At 43.6% G+C, this 16,635-nt stretch overlaps 1 protein-coding gene across 1 annotated transcript in view; it reads left to right on the top strand.

Moving 5' to 3' along the window:
* Positions 1-16,635, top strand: part of LOC109523439 (collagen alpha-1(XXVII) chain B-like) — a 69,991-nt gene that overhangs the window by 14,228 nt on the left and 39,128 nt on the right. Inside the window, exons 5-9 of the mRNA XM_019882605.1 lie at positions 6,424-6,477; positions 8,229-8,282; positions 8,367-8,420; positions 14,270-14,314; positions 16,453-16,506. Coding sequence (XP_019738164.1) covers positions 6,424-6,477; positions 8,229-8,282; positions 8,367-8,420; positions 14,270-14,314; positions 16,453-16,506 — 261 coding nt within the window. The remainder of the gene's footprint in view (positions 1-6,423; positions 6,478-8,228; positions 8,283-8,366; positions 8,421-14,269; positions 14,315-16,452; positions 16,507-16,635) is intronic.

The raw sequence follows: 16,635 nt of genomic DNA, 5'->3' as shown, positions 1-16,635 counted from the left end.
GCCATTTTCATCTTGCTCTCAAGGCTTGGCATGACGTGTCAGGTGTGACGCCTTGCCGTCTTTGCACCAGATTCCTCTTATCACAGGGGGCTAGTGGAGGTCACACGGCCCACCTTCAAAGCTGGGTCGCGGGTCAAGGCAGTTGGTAAACACCACCATTTAGCTTCTCAATGCAAACGCAAAAGAAGGAAAAGGCTCATATCATTTTTTTTTTTTTTTGTAGTGATGCCCGCAATGTTGTCATGACAATCGTCAGCCAGATGACACTTTTCGAAAACTCGACCTGATCATTTGGCATAACGTCGCCAAAATTGTGCCAAATATAGAAGAGTTGAGCGCATCACACTGAGATTTGTCATGGCTCCGATCCATATGGCACGTATATGAAAGGATTGCATTTTATAATGCGGAATGAGTGTATCAGTACATTTAAGTGAATCCCAAGAAGAGTGTTATTTCTGGCTTAGTGCCCTAGGTTAGGATGAGGCCCATCTTCAAGTACTTGAGGAAAATATCACGTCAGTCGATTTGATTGATATCATTTTAGATAGCCAGAAAGGTGCATGTGTCCACGTTGAAAGGTCCCAGGGCCACCATAAGAGTGCACCACCTGTACTAATAGGGGTGGAGGTCAAGGCGTCGGAATTGGGGGCAATTAGAACCATCAGAGTGGCAGGAAGCGGAAAGAAGACTTTCGAGACTCGGGAAGGAGTTATGATTGCACTGTTAGAGGCGCCGTATTGTTTCAAAGTCTTTCAATTGGCTTCTTTTTAATCTCGAGGAGATTTCCTGGTAGTCCACACTGAGAAGCTCCCATTCAGAACCTGTTGTTGTTTTTCTTGACTTTCCTCCCCCTCGTTTGATTAAAAGAAAACGATTGGGCATGATAAAGCCGCACAGGGCATTCAGTGGCACAGGAAACGATCTGTTATTTCTACCATTTCCTGCCACGCTGGCTCAGAATTACCTGATGGATATGCCTCAGCTCTCATCACCTGCTAATGGAATTACCTCAGACCTGATGGTTGATTGAGTGCATGTGTACATATGCATATAGTGGCAGTCAAAAGGCAACACTAAAGGGATTTTTTTTTTCTTGTTGTGCAGGGACTTCAAGGACCTCCAGGGAAGCCAGGCCTGCCAGGAAAGAGGGGTGCTCGGGTGAGTGACGGTCCTTTTTTCTTCAGACACCCCCAGCTACATTTATCTTTCAAAATTGTAAAGAATTACAGTCATCTTGAAATCTACTTGTCAGACTCTTGTTGGAATCAGTTTGATTCGGCGGTAGGCCAATTCTCTCCGATGCCAATGCCAAGGATGGTATTTGTGAGCCTCAGAGACTCTCTCCAGAGAAGGATTTATTCAGCAGCAGACACCTTGCCATACACAAATGTCCCTTCAAGCCCATGTTGACGACTTAGCCAAACATTCACATAACACTACCTGTGCAAACATCGCAACTCATCTTACCTTTTGGCTTTGACACGATCGTGTTTGCCAGTGTCAGATCTTCAGACAGTCTAGCTGCTAAATCGTGGGCAGGGAGAAAAATGTAGTTTAAGTAGCGTAACGTCCTCACATATGTGCAAGGACAGCCACCGTCCGGATGCACTTTCAGCCATTTCCTAATGGGAAAAAGATGTCAAACACACAAATACAGAATGAGCACACTCGCAAGGGGCTGCTGTAGCCACAACTCACTACAGCTATGTGTATACGAGTCATTCACAAGTCCGTTTTTCCAAAATATGTCCTGCCGTGCTATTGGAGCCATCCTTGCTTCTGAATGTGTCTGTGTGCTGTCCATGTGCACATGTTGACTGACGCCTCTGTATAACAGACAGGTGACAGAGAGGCCTCTGTCCGGGGCTTCCATCCCACGAGTTAAAGACCCAGATTGTTTTTTGTAGTTGTAACTGACAGTAGTAATAATAATAATAATAACCTGTCAAGCCAAAATTTCCACCAATCTCACAAGGCCGACGCATTTAGTGTCACTCTCACACACACACAAGCACACACCCACTCACACAAGGTTTTCCTATGGAAGCAGATCGACCATATTCAGCACGGGGCTGCGAGTGCTGACCTCCCACCCCTCAGCATAAACAGGAAAGCTCCTAAAAAGACGGCCTTTCAAAAGCTGCCTGTGCCACAGGATGCCTAATAAAAGCACTGTAAACAGACAGAGAACACATGGCTGCGCTGGACTTTTCTCTGCTGCTTCGGCTCCTGCGGCATGCAGCCCGTTTTCACTTTTGGGGGAATCCCATTCTGGACAAGCCTTGAAAAATGTTTTTAAAGTTGAAAAAGATCCATGAAAATTAATAGGAATTCATGAGAATAAATTGGAAAAAAAACCTAAATTCACAAAATTATAGATTGGCTCTTGATATAGAGTTGAATAGAACTGTACAGAAAACTTTATTCAAATTTACCTGGCATATTTCATCCATATGCAAGCACTATTCACGCAACAATCACCCTCCTGTGCGTTGACTTTGTCTCTGCCATATGTGCCGTTGTGAAGTTCACAGTAACTTCGGCACAAGCACCATTTGGTTCCATTTTTTTTTTTAATTTATTTTTTTAAACGCTCTTAGTTTGTCTTGTCCGATGTGAGCGCGGCAATGCAACGTTGATGCCGACCAAAGTTGTTGAGAAAGCGATGCCGTCCAACAGGCCAGTGAAACAAACCAATCTGGTTTGACTCCAAACGTCAAAAACGAATAAATGATTGCCATATAATTTTTTGCAGCCGTGTCATAATCAACCTGTTTATTTATTTGCATCAGCCAGAACTGTACTGTTCAACATCTGCAGAGAGCTGGAGGGTTTTTTCTTTTGCCCTTTTTGGCCCTCAGTAGAAGATAGACCTCGGCCAAAGCCTCACAAACCTATCTTGGAAATACCTTTTGTCGTATAGTTTGACCCCTCCCAGATGCTTAATGCACAATTTGAGCTTCTGAAAAGACATTTTTTTTTTTTAAAGTACTAACAGAAATGAGCATAGATGTTGCGGAAATTGTCAACCTTCACTGCTACTTTAAGACAAATAGAGCAACAACACATACAAGCTGAGAATACAACAATACTCAGAGGTAATTTACACTCTCTACTCAATGGGGACAACTTACTGAAGTTTAGTTGGGGACCTTCTTTGCCTCTTTATGGTGCCGTATCACTTCCAGTACATTTCAGTCCACTTTGGCATGTTGTGGCACAATGTGGCACTTCACTGAAGGCACGCAACTCTAATTTCGGACTTGCCTGTATTCTCTTCAAACCCCAACTGCGGTCTATTGCGGAAACGTTGCAGTTTACACATACTGGGCACTTGTAACAACTGACAACACTGTTCAGTCTGATAAATTTAGGGTTTCCCGCTGAAATCCTGCAGACGTGCCCCTTTTTTTTTTCCTCCCCGCACAACTTCCCGTAGCCTCGGATTACGGGAAACCGGTGTGATGACACACAGAGCACTATTGAGCCCAGCCAGGCAACAGCCGCGAACTTTGACCTCTGATCCCCACACATGAGTGTGAGACGCCGTCGCCTCGGCAACCGCTCTCTGCACAGACGCGTCCATTTTTAGGGTGTGTGACGACGACGGCGGCGGTGGCAGGGAGGTGCGAGGGGACGCGTGCAAAGACTAACATCGTCTGTTCAGAGCGCACCCTATTCTCCTCGCCGTAACATTAAAACTTACCAGACTGCTTTTGTTCAGTAGTTTTGCAGCTCACAAACAGAGTTGGGAAAAAAAATAGCTGAAAAATGACAACAATGCAAAATTATAAGTTTGCTATTTATGCTTTTATTGAGTAAATTGACCATTTTTGTTTTACTCTATAAATTGGTGACAACAAGCCTGCTCGGGCCCATTCGAGATATAGTCCTGAATCCAGAGTTGTCATTGCAGTGTGCGAATGCAGTTGTGTCATTAATACGGGTAAATATCAGCCGTCTCTTGGAGCTCTGTACACTACTTGCCACCCGGCAGCAATATCTAAAAAGGGGCCCTATGCAGGGCATTCTAAACACATTGTCGTTGTAGTGTTGAAAGCAGTGCTTTGTTATTGATAAAGGCTAATGTCTGCTGCCTTTCGGCATCCGCCTTCAATTTGACGCCCTAAGCAATCACCTGAGTTGTTGGCACTGTCGCAGCATCGAGGTATAAAAAGATAAAAACAAAATTTGTGAGTATAATTGATAATGAAATTGACCCTTCCGTTGCGCCTGCTGGAAACGAGGCTTTGAAATCGTCCCCTCCGGCTTCCATCTGGCACAAAATGATGAACTAAATGCGTTTCGAGGGAGACTGTATATTAAGTGGCCTTTACGAGTGTGCGCTTCAAAGTCGGACGCCACTTTATGCCCATTACAGAGTTGCTTGTCAAAAATAATCTTTGTGGGAACCTGACGCCACACTCCCAAATGTAATGTCCAGCAACTACGTTTTAGTTGTGCATATGGCATCAAGAAGCAATTTGTTCCATATTTATATACCTGAGAGTGACGTGCCGTTGCCATAACATCAAAACTAAAGCGCTATACTTCTTAAATCAGGATGATTTTGGCCTGAGCTGAGGTAGGACCGCAGTGACGCCCTGTAAAGCCACCGAGGCCGCCGCCGGTCGGGGGCCCTTGCGTGCACCGCGCCCTCGCCTTCTCTAATTAGGCACCTGTTCCGGGCAAGACATGCAGGCAAGGTTGCTGTACCCAAAAACAAAACCAATGTAAAAAAAAAAAAAAAAAAAAAAAGAGAGAAAAGCTCATGCCCATGTCTACAAGTGTACTCCCCAAACCACATTGCGAAACATGTAATTCAAACATGCCTGCTGTGTGTGTGTGTGTGTTGGTGTATTTTGGGAAGAACAGCATTCAGCGAACACTGTCTGGATGCAGAAAAACACACCAAAAGTCTGGAGGGGGACAGCCAGTTGCATGCGAAGCAGCAATGACAGGGGCCGCGAGAGTGAGGCGAGATCATTAAAACTTGCGAATCCCTGGAATGAAAACAGCTGGCGTGTCAAGCACAAGTACACAAATATAAGCTTGTTGGAAATATAAAAAAAATGATAATGACTAAGTCCCCTTGATTGTGGACGTTGAGCGCTCTTAAAGTGCAATCCAACACGAACCCACACCCGAAACATAAAGGCGGCAAAGGTTCGTTCAAGGTCGCAAATACGTTGGCCAACTATTTATAATATCAAACGTGTTCCAAATTTGATGGTGAAAAAACAAATTGTTTGCAACCAAAAAAAAAAACAAAAAACAGTCACTACATGTGCACGCACTTGCAAACATTTGCCGCTTAGGGCAATGTGGGCTTAAGCTCTGATTGGAAGTGTTGCAAAGCTGTTTCAACATTTCACATATCCAACATGATGTCGCTTAAGGATGGAGCAGTCCCAAAATACACAGTTAGGATCATATCACAATTTTGTGGTCATGGTTTTTGGTTGGTTGGATGTTGACAGTTTGGAAAATCAGTTTTATATAGTCAGGTTACAGGTGGAAGTCTGATGTTTTAAGTTGGTGAGGTTCTAGCTGCAAAAGAGGAGAATTTTTTTCAAAGTTCCAACATGCGGATAACAACGATGGGCTTTCACGTCATTTTCTTCTCTTCAAAACGGCATGAATGCGGGGAGGCGTGGCCTAACTAGGAAGTTTCAAAGGACACGTCTGCAGATCCTCATTCCCAAAGAACACCCAAAGAAGGCCGACTTGTTCCGACTCACCTCAATGAACCCCGCTCGGGTCGCCTCGTCGGCCGACCTTTAACCTCCCACGGGGGTGGGAGCAAGGCGAGAGATGTCCCACCACGTGGAGAACAAGGCCCGGGGTCAGACAGCCACTAGAAAAAGTCTCCCTCGGGGAGACGAGAAGACAGCTAAATTTCCGTGTCAAAGTGTTTGAATTTCGAGACAACTGGATTGTTTTGTCTCACCTTTTTAGCCGCCTGCCATGCTGGACAAGGAGGCATGCTTCAACTTTAGCCAAATAGTGCTACTACAACAACAAAAAAATAATAACTACAGCTGATCCAGACGCCACTTGGCAGAGGAATCCAAAATGTTTTGCAGCGAGGTGATCTGGATTAGTCGTTTAGAGTTTTGACAAAAGTGTGTGTGTTGGGGGCTGTGGAGTTGGAGGGTACAGGAAAACCACATCCATATGGCGGAACTGTTCCACGGAGCCCCATTTTTCCATACACCCCCCCCCCACACACACACACACATAAGAAACACAAAACCCTCAGTAATTCAGAAAATGGGTTAAAATAGCAAGTTTCTCCAGATAGTGACCCCCCTCACTGACATCACATTAGTCTGGTTGTACTACCAGTAGCAAAACTGCAATATTGAGAAACCTGTGGCGTGGAGCATTTTAATCACTTTGCCGTTTTATCTCCTGCAGGGTTTCCCGGGTCCCCACGGAAACCCTGGCCGACCTGGTCCACTCGGGCTTAAGGTAACTTTTTGGCATGCTTGTGTATCATGAGTGACAACGGGAAATGGTTCAGTATCCGATTCTGATGCCATGATAACCGCGAGCAAAAATACGGCGGTTTCAAGTTATTGCAGTGTTGGAATTCCAGCTCTAAAATGTATTCTTGTGGGTAAATAATGTAAACTTTTTCATTGAACACACTGTATTAGTAAAAAAAAACAAACAACAACAACAACAACAAAAAACAAATTAAAATAGGTTGTAGGACCACAGGAAAAATACAAATTTCTCAGAAAATGAATCACTACTTTTCTCTTTTCCTCTCAGTGAAGTCATGCCAGCTAGTTAGCTAATTATCCACCTCAGTAGCGGGCAGGGCTAAAGCTATCGAATGTTTTGATAAACCGATATCCGACTGAAAATTCAATTGAATCATCAGGTATTCAGATTAAAAAAAAAAGTTTGATTCATTAACGATACAGAGGGAAAAAAAACACTAATGAATTAATCATGAACAACCAACTGGTTTTCTTTTTTTTTTTTAGCTCATCAACATTTTCTATTTCAATTTAAATTGTGCATAGAAGCACAAGAGAGAGAGAGAGAGAGAGAGAGAGAGAGAGAGAGAGAGAGAGAGAGACTGGAGGAGTTACAGAAAACAAAAAAAAATCCCTGGACATAATCAAAATTCAGGACAAGCACTTGGAGAATAACCCCTCATACAATTTTAGAAAATCTTGCCTGTCAGAAGACAATTCAGACACAGTGCATGTGGTGTAAACATGAAAACAGGCAGTTAGCATTTGCTTCATGCAACCGCTGTTCCCCACCCACAAAAATCTTGCCTTAGCTTAACTTAAAGTTCACCTGTATAGGTGACAGTGCATTTGAGGTTCATCCAGAAATGCCAGAGCATGTGTAGCAGCAGGCTTCCGTCGCTGTCTCCATGTTTGTAACATATTTTGGAGAGTTCTTTGTGGTCCGCTCTTGTGATCAACAAGAGAGTCCGTGTTCTTCCAGGGACAGACAGACAGCAGAGGTGAATGGAAATTCTGGTCCAGGAAGGAGATATTTAAAGGCAGAAAGTGAACGGAGTCCAATTTTAATGTGTAAAAACAGGAGAGCAACAGTTGGCTTTGTCCTTCATGACAAACAACCTTGACCGCTCACATTATGTACACACCGGATTTGAAGCGCATTACAAAAACAGACCATATTTGTGTATTGCCAAAACCCCTCCATGTATCTTACGGTCCTTTATCGTCAATTTATTTTCTCTTTCAATTGTATAAATAGAATTTGGAAAATTACACGAAAAGGTTCTAAACTGAAGAAAATGAAGTTGCAATTTGACATTTTTTTCCCCCCAGAAAAAAAAAAATCCAGCGTAATTTTACAGTCAGAAATCATAATCAAGAATGAATGCTGTAGTTCTGTAACAAAATCACATTTTCAACAAGTCTCCATCTTTTTGCGGTGTCGCGCCAATCAGCGTGAGTGTTTGATGTTTCCTTTACATCCCAGATTTTTCTTTTTTCTCAGTTCATAAGTTAAATAAAGTTGTAAACTGCAGGGGGGTGGTAGGTTCCTGTGAGTCAGTTCCATGCGTTAATTCCCAAGTAACAGCTTTGAAGTTTGGTTCATTATAGTCACTCGCTTGCTCTTTGAATCTGGGTCAAGCATATACACTTTGTAAAAAGAAAAAAAAGTACAGAGATCTTATGATTACAATGCATGATGTTTTTTTTTTTTTTGTTTGTTTGTTTTTTTAGGGTCGAAAAGGAGACCCCGGCATCTCACCTGGACCGGCCCCTAAAGGAGAGAAGGTACTTTCCTTTTCACATCGTCATGCTCGCTCGCCGGTTGTGTAACGGGACATTTTTGACATTTTGTCACGTTGTGTCTTCAAGGGCGATTTGGGAATCATTGGCCCGGCTGGAATGAACGGTCAAGAAGGTCGCAAGGTAACGAATCTGTATGCAAACGTACCTTCGTGACTGACCAGCTTCTTACTCAAATGTGTTTATACTATTTTCAGTCATTATTGCTCAAAAAAAAACATCCAGACTTTCAATCTCGAGGCAACATAATGCTGCCTGGCTCCTGCAGAGTGGGAACGAGACGGAGCTGTATGACATTTTTCAGACCGTTCCGGTGTCCCAAAGAGTGAATAGATTTGTTCTAAGAGGGTATGATGTCATGAGTTTCTTGCTATCGTTGTGCAATGTTGGAATTAACTTGTCAGTACGTTGCTACAAATTTCCACATATTTTAAAGTGGAATGATTCGGTTTGCTTTATTTTAAATTAAAGCGATTTCCTGATTGAAATCTTTTTTTTTTTTGGTCTCTCCCTCAATACATATAATAAGCTATGTAAAAACACATTGCAGTACTTGTATAATGTATGTTGTATAGGTACGGCACGGTAGTGGTTGTCGGGATCTTGCTTAGTACAGGAAAACATCGTTTTTGTTGTGAAAGCTCTTTTTTTTGGACCGGGCATTACTTCTGTGTCAGTGCAATGCTGTTCGTTGACTAGTCGGCCCCTCATGAAAACTAGTTGACTCTCGCAGGCTGCGTGACATTGCCCGGTGTGCGGCGGGCCAAAGTTGCGCTTATCCGTACACAGTTGCAAAGTGCATCTGCACGTCAGCGGCCTGACATGTGGCTTTTGTTAGGTCTTAGTTAGCCCTTCTTGTGCGTGCGTGCATGCATGTGTGTTTGTGTGTGTGTGAGGGAGAGAAGCACAGTACATCTCGCAACAAACCTGACACTGTCGCTCACGCTCTCAATCACAATGGAAATTGTAAATCTGCTGGAAAACATTGACAAAGGGCTCGACTAAATGAGTCCAGATGAGGAGGTTGAGAGATTGCCAGGTTGTTTTCGTTGCTCTCCATCTGCGATTAGCCGCTAATGATGCTTGAGCGTCGGATGACCTCACTCGCACGCACGTCCACTGCTACCGCGACTCCTATTGTGTCGCAGCTTTTTTCGGAGTCTGATTGACATGATTGGCATCGCGAACAGCATTGCCATCGTGACTCAATCATCAGACACGATGCCTGCGGAGGAGGCTTGTTAAATGAACCACAAGGGCTTCCTTTCTGTACCCCAAGTGCTTATTAACCCCTTCTACATCCTGCTCTAAACGATCTACAGTACAGCACCTCCTCTGGTTCTCAGCTGGATGTCGACTTGCTCATTGCCCTCACTAGGAAGACAAATCGGCACACGAGTAGAAATGTTTATTTCCCCATTTCTAGTGTGACTATTACCGTCCTAGGACGACTTTATGGACCCTGCAAAGTGAATTCAGGCACTTTTCTAAATATATTGTACATGATGTCTGAAGGTAATTGTAGAAAATATCTGCAAAGACTGAGAGCAATGTGGTTCTGAATTGCAGCATTAAGCATTCTTTGTGACCATTTCATGAGCATTTTTTGTGATGGTAGGGGGGCGGGGCTGTCATGAGTATCCCTTCCCCCACTTGATATAAACTTCAGCGTCGGAATTTGCAGTGACGGTTATATGGCACGATAGTCCAGACAGCAGAGGTTTTAAATGGCAGATCAAACATGTAGAAATTACTAAGCATAAGAAGGATGCTTGATACAGGGCATGGCTTCACACATTCAGCGGACACAGCCATAGCGTTTGAGAGCAGAGGCAAAGGCTTGATTTTAAAAGAAACAATTTTTGTGAGGCCACATTTTGATGCTTTTTTTCCATCTGTGGTATGTTAATTTTGTAAGAAATTCAGTTAGTTTCAATTTAGGGGGACTTTATTGAATGTTTTTTGACTGAACCTGATTGAATCAACCAATCAATGTATCAGTCAATTTAAGATGGATATCAGTGATACTGAATAAATACTGAAATGGATTCAGTACTAATCTCTTCTTGGTCTTTACTAGGACAACTTAAGCATTTTAAATGGACAACTAGATGGAACTAGAGAGGCAAAAGTATGTACTAGGTAACATCTGTGTGCTACTAATGTTTTTTGACTGAACCTGATTGAATCAACCAATCAATGTATCAGTCAATTTAAGATGGATATCAATGATACTGAATAAATACTTAAATGGATTCAGTACTAATCTCTTCTTGGTCTTTACTAGGACAACTTAAGCATTCTAAATGGACAACTAGATGGAACTAGATAGGCAAAACTGTGTACTAGTAACATCTGTGTGCTACTAGTGGGGCCCTAGATGTTAACAAGTGCAATTTTCTAATGTCACAGTCCGATGTAGTGCTGTCTTGTCAGACATGTAGCTGTGATGGATACTACTACTAATGATAATAATAATAATACAAATAATAATGCATCCATTTTATGCAGGGCTTTTCTAGACACTCAAAAACGCTTCACAATGGATACATTATTCATGCACTCACACGTTCACACGGTGGTGTGGTTAACTATTTTATGTAGCCACGGCTGCCCTGGGGCAGACGAACATAAGCTTGGCTGTCATAATCCGCTGACGTCCCCTCCGACCACCACCAAACATTCACACCCAGCTGTACACCAGTGTGAGTGACACTGTGGGCAAGGTGGATGACGACACATTATTTGGACAGAGCGGGATTTGATCAGCCAATCCTTCGGTTAATGGCTCTACCTCCTGAGCCATGTCTACCCCGATGATAGTGGATGATAGTGATGATCGTGTGAATGGCACAAGGCCACCCTGAAACAGGCTCAGTCGGATTGGTGCGTTGCATGCAAGCAATGGTTTAAGAGAACTAGAGAGCTGCTCTCCACCTGCCTTGTCATACACACCTAAACACACACAGATGCACAGTATGCACACTCGAACTCAAACCCAGTCTGACGCTTTGATCCGAGAAGTGGAAATTCGACGGGATGCCTTTCTACGGCCGCTGACACAAAGGCAAGCCAAGCGTGTTCGAGTTCTCAGTGCAATATTTGTTCTAGCGAGCGGCCGCCGAATGGCTTTTCAAGATGTCGGGCCAGGTCACGGCGAGGCAACGTATGCGGGGCCAAACCTCACCGAGTCATTACGAGCTGCGCATCTCACCTTTCCGACGCCGCCGCTCTTTCCGCGGCGTCTGTTCGCGCCGTCAGTGTTTCCGTTTTATGTCCGCTCGGATTGGATTTGTCTTGACACATTCCGTGGTTTTCTGACGTACACCTTTGTAACAAATAGCTTTCCAATGGGTATGTAATTTATTGCCTCTAAAGTTCAGTGAATCGCGGGGGATGTGTTCCAGACTCACCCACGATATAGAAAAACAGACTTTTTAAAATATTCCCTGGCACCTGTTCTCACTCTCTCACCGTAAAGAAAGAAGAGACCATCTATGACCTCACTTTGAGGAAATCAAAATAAGACTTTCTTGTTTACTCAGTTCTCCAAATGGTCCAAGCATGCTTGCTTTACGCTGTTTATTTGTCACTCTCAGTTGAAGTTTACGGTAAAACTTCTGTGTAAAACAAAAGATAAACATTGCAATTTATAAGCTAAAATGTTTAACTGAACCACATTGCATCTAATAGAAGTATGCTAGCTTAATACTAACATAAGCATGATACAACACGCGACAGAGACACCAATGGAAATTAGCATGGATGATAGTTAATTCTAAGCCTTCATCCAATTGCTACGTTGAGGAGACGCGAATACTCCCGTGCAAATACTGTATTCTCTTTGCTCTGTGGGACCAGCTTTCGTGACATTTCCGCGGGGTCTTTCTCTGCCTTTTTTCTTGCTCTCAATTACGCTACATTTCTTCCAGTAGACCTGAGGGCAGCTTGACATGTTGCAGCACCACATGGTCCTACATTGAAGGCTTGCAACTCTAAATTCAGACTCTGTATGCTGTCGAAATGATGGTTTGAAACTCTGGAATATACTGGGGGCACGAACGATAAACTTGACTGCCTATACCAATCTGATGTTATGGCTTACATTTACAGTTGGACCATACGTGTGTTTGCAGGCGCTAAGCAGAACCGCTATCCCCATACCAGGCGGTCACCGATCCTTATCTCCTTTGTAAAGAGTTCACAAATGAGGCCGCCTTTTTTCACCAGTCTGCACGTGTTTACAACACTGCATACATCACGAGCATGTGCGTTGAATCAGATAGAAAAGCCAGAAGTCGCCGGTAGCTCACCAGACACAAGCGGCCCCCCTCTTTAACCACTCTTCCGTCTACCCATACGCAAGCCAAGATATGGCTGATGGACATGAACTCAAGGACAGGCGAATTTAACTTCGGTGGTCGTACAAATGAGCACATATCGCTCCTCAGGATGTGGTCCGGTGGTTGCCCAGAGCAGCCGTCTGGCCGCATACATGCACGTGTTCAGCAGAACGTTACGTCAAACTGGACCATTTGGTCCAAACCTGGAGGCGGAAACGCACTGCTTGCATTGTGCTTGCCACGAGTATTTTGTGTTATTCCTTGTGTTGAGTTTTGTGGTTAAATCGTGTGGGAGAAGTAGAATGAAAGAAAAAATACTAATCATAAAGTATTTAATGGTCTCGCTATGTCACATATTTTCACCGATCACGAGCGAGTCTGGAACGTATTCTTTGCGATAAATGGGGTTTCACAGTTGTATTCACTTAGCTGTAAAAAGACGAAAGATTTGTGTCACCCATCAAGGGGAAACATAATATGTGCGAGCAATTCAAGACTGGGCCATGTGTGCTAAACAATAAGAGCTTTCACGCAAAATTTGGAAAACACTCACGTACACTCACACACGCAAGAAGACATGTCTTGACTCACTGTGTTACGCCAGCGAGTTTGACAAACGGCATGTTCATTTGTTGCTATCCCACCTCCCAGCCGAGTGATGCACGCCAGATGTGAGATATGACGAGAATATTTAGTTAAAGGTCTGCGCGAGAGGAATTTGACACTCAGGTTGCCTCGACTAATGACAGCGTGTCGGTGTGGAGTTGGCTGATGGATGACGGTGGCTGGTACGAAGGTGCGAGCCATCGTCCGAAGTGGGCTGCTGTGTTAGGGCTATGGCAAGGCTAAAACATGGTTTAAAAAAGCGACATTGTCAATGTTTTTAGAGTTAGCTACTTTGTTAATTCATTAGTTACTTAGCTAGCTAAATACCGGGTTTTGTTTCCAGTTGGCTAGCTAGTTAGCGCGTTAGTTCGTTAGCTAGCTTAGATAGTAGGAGTATGACTCAACCAAACCAATTTCACTTTCTCCACCAAATGATTTTTTTTTTTATGTGCAAGAGGCTATTTTTATGTTCATCGTTTGCGTAGTTTATCCGTTCGTATGTTAATTATCAACTTATGCTATGACACTGAAATGTTGGTGAAGATCCAGAAAAAGGAGCACATCGAAGAATTTAATGGAAGCTGCATTGGAGCGTTTTTTCGCCCTTCCTGCCATGTTTTGATTAACGTCAGTTTCATAAAATATTTATTTTATGTCTATATTACGATTGTTTGGCTAGCGGGGCCAATGCTCTGTCATCGTGACAAGCGGTCTTCCAGCGGAATTTGTGATCCTGGCTGTCATTGGAAAGTTGGATTCCTTGACAGCATTGTGAGATTTTGACTCATTACACATGGCCTCAAACTGCTTTGACAGGCCTGTTGGTGAACATGCATAAAGGCTTCACTCATCATCTCCCCCACTCAGGACACATAACCTTAGCCCAGTCACTTTTTTTTCCCAAGGTGCTTTTACACAGTGTGTTTGTTTTCTTTCTCTATTTCCACTCCCATGATTATGCTTCACGTCCTCAGTGTCCACGTCTCTTCTTCATCTTCATCATTTTTTTTTCTTTGTCTTCAGGGGCAGAAAGGTTACCCAGGTCCACCCGGACTCCCCGGAGAATCTGTGAGTATATTTGTCCATATCAACGCTACCGAAGAAAAACGATCACATAAAAACCCGTGATATAGCAAGGGCGCAAAATATAAACCACAATACACCAGGGGGTTGTGTACTACTACATGCAACCAGAGGAGAATAGCTGATGACAGTCGAGAGAGTGACATCTGGTTTGTTGTGATGTTCTCCTGGATATCAGGAAAACACTGCCAAACAAAGACAAACAGGAACAGAAAGAAGCCAACTGGGCCAACCGTGTCACATTCACAGCTGCTTTGTCGAGTCTTTTAACCTATTCCCTTGCGTCATATGTCCCAGCATTCGTACGCCTTCATCTCACGGATAAAACTCAGTTCAAAGAAGTCCTTCATTTTGCATATGGGAGGAGATCATGCGGTTTTGGCCGCGGCAGAGATGACTATTTCAAGTGAGGAACGACCAAAGCCGGCCGTATACAAGCCGTGTGGATTCATGCTCATGTTAGTATTAAGAAAGGCCGTACAGTGGCAGCAGAGTGGAACATTGTCAAGTACGAACGAGCCTATCCAATACGTCAGTGGCTGAGGGAGTTCCCAAACTTGTCATCAAACGCGTAAGCGTCTCCGCGTCCCATCTTCAAACGCCCCCCGCTTTCCCATCGCTGGCGGAACTCTGAGTCACCGTTCAGAACCTGAACGGAAACTGCCGGGCTGTCCGCTTATGGCGCGCAGAGGCCAGCTGGTGTGCATGACTCGACTCTAACACACAATGAGCCGTGCTTACAGTGTCTCTACCACCCCCCCCTCCACCAACACCACCAGCATTTAGTCAACAGTAAAGTCAAGATGAAACGAATGTAGCTGAAGCCTTTTTTTCCCCTTTCTTTTTTTACAGCAAGTAACAATTCAGAAGGGTTTGGCTCCCAAAATAGCAGTCCCTTACATTCCACTTTTCTCCACTGGGAAAAAGGAAAATGGCACTCTATAATATTGTACTTTATAAAAACATGAGGTAATAACAATTAAATAGAAGGGAAAACAAATAACCAATTTGTGCATCATGATGAATTATTTGCAGCTCATTTTTGTGTGCACAATTGGACCACCAGACGGCAGTATTATGCAATCTTGCACATTCAAATGAAGAAGAGTTTCACAACTATTATAAGCAAGCTGCAGTAATATTGGTCACTTTTTTGCAAAGGATAAAGAATATATGCCTGTGAGTATGGTTGTATTGTCTACATGTTTTGCCGCACCATTTGTGGGCAAATATCCATTCCTTAACACGGCAAGACCATCTATGGCTTTTCCCATTATGTGTTAGCATTAAGCTAGAAAACGTTAAGGCCAAGTTATATAATAGTTTGAAACATACAACAGGTAAATCTGTTTGACATTTATTTTGACAGTAATCTTGGACCGTGAATGGCAATTGAAAAGTTTGAAGCCTCTTTTTTTTTTTTCAAAATTAAAGCAAAATAATCATCCCAAATACAGCTCGTATCCTGATAGACTTCTTAGTAAATTCACTTGTATCTCAAGGCACCACTGTATATACAGTTTTCATCAAACTAACTAGACATGATGCTCCACAATAGACCCATAGACCTTGGTGAGCCGGGTCCTAACTGTAAGCACTTTCTATTTATCCAAGGCAGCACGGCAAGTGCCGCGCATGGCTGCACATCCCAAGCGCGTCAAAGGAAGTTATACATGAGCATGCCCTCGCTCTGACACAAGTCGCCTCTGTGCCCGTTTGTAAAGTGCGCCACGCCCTGTTGCCGTCCCCAAAGTAGACCACATCCCTTTTTCCAAGGGCGCAAGTTTGGAAACGCCGATTAAACTTTGGCTTTCTGAAACCCGACATTTTGATGAAGCGGTCGAGGCACTTTGTCAGTCATTTCTATTTGCTTTATTTTGCGTCATTTTACTGTACTCTCAGGTTGGCCTTACAAATGAGAAATAGTTGCCAATTGACAAACCTGGTTAAAATTAACTTTAAATACAATCGATTCAGAAACGAGCCTGAGTAAGTGGTCATTGCGCATGTGTGTTGTTGTGACCATAATTACAATGATTCTTCTCACTTCACCTCCCCTCTACCTCACTTCTTCCCTCCCTCTTTCCCTCCCATCCACCCCCACCCTCTTCCTCCCCCTGCAGGGAGAGCAAGGTCCAATCGGAAGCCCAGGTGCCAAAGGTTATCCTGGCAGGCAGGTGCAGTAAATCCTCTGCTGTGACTGGTACAGTTGTAGTCAAAGCCAAGTACAATTAGCTTGTGTTGAACAGCTCACCCTCTGTGTGTGTGTGTGTGTGTGCGTGTGTGTGTGTGTGTGTGTGTGTGTG

The sequence above is a fragment of the Hippocampus comes genome, unplaced genomic scaffold (assembly GCF_001891065.2).
Source record: "Hippocampus comes isolate QL1 unplaced genomic scaffold, H_comes_QL1_v1.1 scaffold437, whole genome shotgun sequence".
In the NCBI taxonomy this organism is placed as follows: Eukaryota; Metazoa; Chordata; class Actinopteri; order Syngnathiformes; family Syngnathidae; genus Hippocampus; species Hippocampus comes.
Note: the sequence above shows the minus strand (reverse complement) of the source record. Positions and strands in the feature narration are given on the sequence as shown.